Here is a 6,732-nt window from a genome sequence, read left to right on the forward strand (position 1 = left end):
CCCCGGAAAAATCACACGGGTCTTTGTTTATCTTGGCAAGCCGTCCTCGGGAAGACCCCGCGTGGCCTCTTACGTGCGGTGGGCACGAGGTGGGCTTCGCAGCCCGCGTCCCCGAAGTGGGCTGTATCTAGGAGAGGCCCCTGCTCTGGGCCATGCGCTGTAGAGGCCTGCCTCTGGCCCTCCTCCGGCCAATCTGTAGGGCCAAGGAGCCATGTGCACACAGGCCTATGCTCCCCCTTTAGAACACGCTGAGTACCCAGGATGCCCCAGATTCCCTGCCCAAGTGGGCCCAAGCCACTTCCAGGCATACGTGGGTCTCTCCTCTGGGCCCCTCCTCCTAGACGGGGGACCATGCCCCCGGTGTAAGCCGCCCCAGACCTGTGGGAGGGATCAGGGGGTGGCTGTTTGTTTGGGGTGTGGACGGAGCTGGGGGGTGAGGGCTGGGATAAGCACGGAGCCCTCACGGGGCAGGGAAGCAGCAAAAGAGAAGTAGGCCTCCCACTTGGCCACCCAATCCCAAACTGCAAGGAATCCAACGATTCTAAGATCTCCTTTTGAAAGGTATCACTGTCAAATAGCAAGATAGAACATATTTTATTTAACAACCTGTGGCCTTGATTTATGGCGTTTAAATATTTATATGCAGGCTCTTTGGGTCTCCATCTGTACTCTGGCTCTGGGACCCACGAATACCCGGCCCTGGGCTGTAACATGGGTGGTTTGTCCCTCGGATTGGTTCAGAGCTTTAAAACCTGCAGAGCTGGACACTGCCGTCCCTTTCAGGGCTCCCCGGAGGAGCGCCAGCGCTGAGCCATGCCGTGTCGCGGGGCTTGGGCTGAGCCTCCAGGGGGAGATTTTTGTGGAAGGGCCTGGGGGTGGTTGCCCAGGACATCAAAAGGTCAGGGCTGGACCCCAGACATTCCTGGCACCCCGTTCCTTGCCCTGGTGTGTATCTATCACCCACAAATATCTGAAACATTTTTATTTTCAGCCTGTGGNAGGCCGCTTCCTTCCCATCCCTGGAGGATCTCTTAATTCTAACACGATTTGACCAACACGCTGTGTGTTTCCTACTAAGACTCCCTGTGACTTTCGGTGGAGCTGATCGTATCCCACGCCCACACTCACCCCGGTCTGATTCTCTGGGGACATACATGAATGTCTGCTCTTCTCTGATGCTTCTCCAACCAGCCCCCCCACCCCCCGTTCCCCAACAGCGGAAGAGAATGCTTGTCCCTGAACAGAGTCAGGATCTGAGCTTTAAACGTTGTGTAGATTTTTTTTTCCTTCCACACAATAACTTTCCTGCCCCCAAATAACTTTTTCCCAAAATCTTTGAGTCAAGCTGTCACTCCGAGAAGATGGGTCCCGTTTGTCTTGTGGCTTGGCATCCCCTGGGGTACCCCAGTTTGAGAAAGGGGGGGTGTCTCATCTCAGAAGCTCACCTGCCCAGCCCTCGACGGCACCCCTTTCCCGGCTCCATTGTTCCTGTCTTATGGCCCGGAGGGCTGTTCTGGAAAAGGTGTGGGAAGGTGTCCTGGGGATTCCCAAAGGCACAGGAGTGTCCCCATCATAGAGACAAACACACTCATGGGCTTCTGTCACTCCCGGAAAGGACAGGAGGGCTGGGTGGTCCTCTCTCGGCACTCATGGGCCTGTCTCTCCCCCACAGACCCTGACAACTCGCTGAGTGTCAGCATTCCTGAACCATCCCCCCTGCGGGTCCTTCTGGGGAGCTCCATCACCATCCCCTGCTATTTCATCGACCCCATGCACCCCGTGACCACCGCCCCCTCCACCGCCCCCCTCTCGCCGAGAATCAAGTGGAGCCGCATTTCTAAGGAAAAGGAGGTGGTGCTGCTGGTGGCCACGGACGGGCAGGTGCGGGTCAACAGTGCCTACCAAGGCAAGGTCTCACTGCCCAACTACCCAGCCATCCCCAGCGACGCCACCTTGGAAGTCCAGAGCCTGCGTTCCAATGACTCGGGGATCTATCGCTGTGAGGTGATGCATGGCATTGAGGACAGCGAGGCGACCCTGGAGGTCGTGGTGAAAGGTAAGAACCTCGCACAGGGATGCTCCTTCACCTGTGGAAAGAACCAGAACAGTATCCTCGAGGCTGTGGACCCAGGCAGGCTGGTTTTCACATCCCAGCTGCCCCTCCCCGACCCCCGCCAGCTTGCACCTCCCCCAGTGGAGTCAGTTAGCATCAGCTGCTGCCCCTGTAGCACAGAGCTGGTACCGTCATCCTCTCTTGACTTCGAGGGAATTAAACATGTCCCAGCCACAGTCACGTGTCAATAAAAGTTTGCGCTTCGCAGCAATCCCATGATTCAGTGGGCCTTGTGCTCTTCCTCCCCATTTTATGGACAAGCAAACTGAGGTTAAGTGATCTGCCTGAAGTTTCCCTGGAAGTGAGCCAGAGCAGTCTCCTGACTCTTCATCCAGGGGTCTTTTCCCTCCCCCAGCCCCCACTCCAACCCCATTAGGTTCCAGAAGCCAGAGAAAAGGATAAAGTCTCTCTGGTTCCCTTCCCTGGATGGCCCACAGGGAATGGTTGTGGCCGTTTGGTTGCCTTGAGGACATGGCTCCCACTAGGATGTCCCTGGGCTGAGGCTCTAAGCGTCTTGAATTTCCCCCGAGAAAAGATGAGGCCCTGGAGTGGCAAAAAAAATTAAAAGGAGGCAGATTTTAATTCAATTCAAAGGACTTTCTGATTATCAGAATCATAGATATTCAAAAAAGATACCTTGTGAGGTAGTGAGGTCCCCGTTACTGGAGGTATTTCCGCACAGGCAGAAGGACCCCATGCGAATGTGGAGGGGAGATCTAGGCATGAGCTAGAGGCCCAGGGCAGAGGTCCCTCAGGCCCGTCGGGACTCCGGCCACAACTCGTCGGGGTCTTTGGTGCCGGGGGCTGTGCCTGACCTGCTCTCCCGCCCACGCGTGTCTTGCAGGCATTGTGTTCCATTACAGAGCCATCTCCACCCGCTACACGCTGGACTTTGACCGGGCGCAGCGGGCCTGCCTGCAGAACAGCGCTGTCATTGCCACACCCGAACAGCTGCAGGCTGCCTATGAGGATGGCTTCCACCAGTGCGACGCCGGCTGGCTGGCCGACCAGACTGTCAGGTGAGCCCCAGGGCCGCCCGGGGCAGGGCGACGGGCTGGAGCCCCGCGGCCGGCCTCGGGTGGGGCTGGAGTAACGCCTTGGCCAGCGGTAACAGCGCTTCCGTCATCGTTCAGAAACAGGCGACTTTGGGAGTGTCCGGCTGTGCTATGTGGGAAGACAGAATGACGTTTCCGGTACTCTGTTTACAGCAAGATCATCGCGTGCTTTTCCAGAAGCTCCAGTGCTGCCGTGGAAATACTTTTATTAGCCGATAGGAATTTTAAAATAATACAGAACTTGCACAGAAGGCCTTTATGTGCCTTTAAATTTTTTTTTAATGTTTATTTATTTTTGAGAGAGAGAGAGNGGATGTTCAACTGACTGAGCCCCCACGTGCCCCTATGTGCCTTACTTTTTTCTTTTAAAGAAAAAAAAATGGGGTTTATTGTACTCATTTGAGTATACAGTGTAATTTGCAGTAAAGCAAAGGTGCCCGGGGCGGTGCGTCTCACACATGGCCCTGTGGGATCTCCCAAGGAACCAGGACATGTTCTGGGGTGTCGGGTGACTCTGCTTATGGGAATCCCACGGCACCCCACCACCTGTCCAAATCCTGCTGATACCGCCCTGCGGCAGAGTGAGAAGCTGCTAGTAGCCTTGCCCTCCGTGATCATTTGCTCCACGCAAATTACACATCATCCCCCTTCCTACCCACATTCCCCTGTGCCGTGATTTCTTCACTGGTCCTTTAAACCTTGGTGTTTTGTGTATTTTTGTAAGCTGCTTTACTTTTTTTGTGGTTTTTTTTTTTTAAGGTTTATTTTTGAGAGAGAGAGAGAGTGAGTGAGCAGGGAAGGGGCAGAGAGAGACAGGGAGACACAGAATCTGAAGCAGCTCCAGGCTCCTAGCTGTCAGCACAGAGCCTGACCCAAGGCTCGATCCCATGAACTGCAAGATCATGACCTGAGCCGAAGTCAAACACTTAACCGACTGAGCCACCCAGGTGCCCCTTGTTGTTTTTAATAATGCAAGATATACATAAATTAAGCTTTTTGGCACATACCACCCCCCACCCCCACCCACGAAGTACAGCTGCTGACGGATGGGTAGCCCAGCTGGACAGACAGAGCTCTGCCCTTGAGGGATCCCAGTCGGTGAGATCATGCGGGTTAAGCAGGACGAGGCATCCCTTCAGGAGGGATCTGTGTTCTCAAGAGAAAAACTAGAACTGGGGCGCCTGGGTGGCTTAGTCGGTTAAGCGTCCGACTTTCGCTTAGGTCATGTCTCGCGGTTCGTGGGTTCGAGCCCCGCGTCGGGCTCTGTGCTGACTGCCAGCTCAGAGCCTGGAGCCTGTTTCAGTCTGTGACTCCCTCTCTCTCTGACCCTCCCCTGCTCACGCTGTCTCTCTCTCCTAGAAATAAATAAAACATTAAAAAAAAAAAAGAGAGAGAAAAACTAGAACTGCAAAGCCTCCAGAGGAAAACAAAGGAAAATATCTTTGCAGTCTTGGGGTAGATCTTTGAGATTTTAGGACACAAGACCCGCTCGAAGGAAAATACAACCAGACAGCAGCTTAGCGCAGTGCGAGGACCCATTCCTCCACCTCAGAAACAGCTGGGCTCGGACCACAGCTCTGGCCCTTAGCAGCTGTGTAACACCGGACAAACTGCTTAACTTCTCTGGGCCCCTGTTTCTTCCAGGTTAAAATGGAGTCTTTACAGCACTCACCTTATTAGGTTGACGCGAGACTCAAATGATGCAGAGCAGGGGTCAGCAAATGATGGCCCACGGCCCGAATCCAACACACCCTTGTTTCTGTGCATAAAGCTGTGTGGAGGCCCTGTGGCCGCCTCACACCACAGGGGCGGGACTGAGCAGTCAGGTTGAGACCCTAGAGGCTGCAAGCCCTAAAATATTTACCATCTGGCCTTTCTACAGAAAAGGTCTGCAGGCCCTGCGACAGCATGGTCAGGACCGGTAGCTATTCGGTGAAGGGGGCTGCCCCCAGTCACCACGAACCGTGAAAACATGCATCTCAACAAAGCTTGGGAAAAAAACATAAAAACAAGCGGTCCACGTGTTCGGGGCAGATGCTGGCAAGCACGTCGGCGAGTCACCGTTTGCTCTGGCGTCGGAGGGAGGGTACCAGGGCACAGGCCACAGGCCCCTTCTGTTTGCTGAAGGTCACGCCCCCGCTCTGGCTCCCTGGCAGGTACCCCATCCACACTCCGAGGGAAGGCTGCTATGGCGACAAGGATGAGTTTCCCGGCGTGAGGACATACGGCATCAGAGACACCAATGAGACCTATGATGTGTACTGCTTCGCCGAGGAGATGGAGGGTGAGGCCCCACGCCCTTCCCCAAAGCCCCCGCCTGTGCCCTTCTCCCCGCGGACCCTCGGGATCACACGGGTCCCCATGGGGCAGGGCTCTGGCCCAGCTGCAGCCCATACAACCCCTCTGCCATGCACGGAGAGAGTGGGGGGGGTGGGGAGGGGAGAGTAGGGGAGGGAAGGGGACTACAGGTCCCCTCGCTGTCCACTTGGGAAAGGGCCTCAGGGGCCCCAGGGACCTGCCAAGTGTCTGGCACCACTACTGGGCCCAAGAAGGCTTGTTTCTGTCTCCCCCCTGGGACGGCGCCTCCCATCCCGGGTCCCCAGCTGCTTTGACTGTCCCAGCGTCCACTGCACCAGCCCAGCCACACTCACCAAGGACACCCAGGCTACTCCACGGTCGGCCCAACAGAAGCGTGGTTCCCGGGAGAGCTGGCTGCCCCACTGCGCTCCCTCAGCTTCCCCGCTGCCGGCCCCCAGCCCGACCCAGGCGGTCCCAGGGGGCTGGTTCTAGGGGGCCCCGGGGGCAGGGGGAAGGGAGCTGGAGGCTTTCTCTGCTTTGTAAAGGCTGCTGATTTTGGTCACAGTCAGAGCTGCCCGAGTCACCCAGGCATGTGGATGACCTCTCTTCTCCCATCTGCACCCATGACCCCTCTTGACCTTCCAGACCCCAGCCTCAGCCCCCATCCCGGCCGCACCCAAGTTCGAAGCTCCTCCCAGGATAAGACCTGGCAACCTGGCTCATCTGAAGACAGGGACAGCCTCCCTCCCCCCCCCCCCACCACTGGGCTCCACCCCTCACTCTCGCCGCTGGGCCCAAAGCCTATGAGGGAACAAGCTGTGTTCCCATTCTCGGGCCCTGCCCATCAGAGCTGCCAGTGAGCAGGGCCCACCAGCACCTTCCCCGCGAACAGATGCCCACCGCCCACCCCTGACCCCCCCATACAACCTTCTTAGGGTTTTGCTAATAGTAAAAAGAGCTCAGAAGCTCCCACTAATGCCCTTATGGACGCTGCAGGCCTAGACACCCCAGTTTGGGAGCACTGCTCTCAGGGTGAAAGTCCAATGTCTGCCCTTCCCATCCGAATGTGAATTTTTTAAGAAGTTGGCCTGTGTGGGCAATGCTTACCTCCAAGGACGGATGCCCCCAGAGGAGGATGGTGCACAGCAGAGTGCGGGCAAGGGTGCTTTGCAGCAGGATTTGGGATCCTGGGAGCCATGTGGGTTGGCCAGGGATGCAGGGGAGGAGCGGGGAGGGAGGTCCTCACTCTCCCACACCACCCCCCCC

The 6,732-nt window shown here is 56.6% G+C and overlaps 1 protein-coding gene across 1 annotated transcript in view; it reads left to right on the plus strand.

The window, feature by feature from the left end:
* ACAN (aggrecan) overlaps positions 1–6,732 on the plus strand; it is a 38,572-nt gene that overhangs the window by 966 nt on the left and 30,874 nt on the right. The window contains exons 2-4 of the mRNA XM_077774255.1: positions 1,673–2,056; positions 2,958–3,132; positions 5,325–5,457. Coding sequence (XP_077630381.1) covers positions 1,673–2,056; positions 2,958–3,132; positions 5,325–5,457 — 692 coding nt within the window. The remainder of the gene's footprint in view (positions 1–1,672; positions 2,057–2,957; positions 3,133–5,324; positions 5,458–6,732) is intronic.

This window comes from Crocuta crocuta, unplaced genomic scaffold, assembly GCF_008692635.1.
Source record: "Crocuta crocuta isolate KB4526 unplaced genomic scaffold, BGI_CrCroc_1.0 scaffold7, whole genome shotgun sequence".
NCBI classification, from domain to species: Eukaryota; Metazoa; Chordata; class Mammalia; order Carnivora; family Hyaenidae; genus Crocuta; species Crocuta crocuta.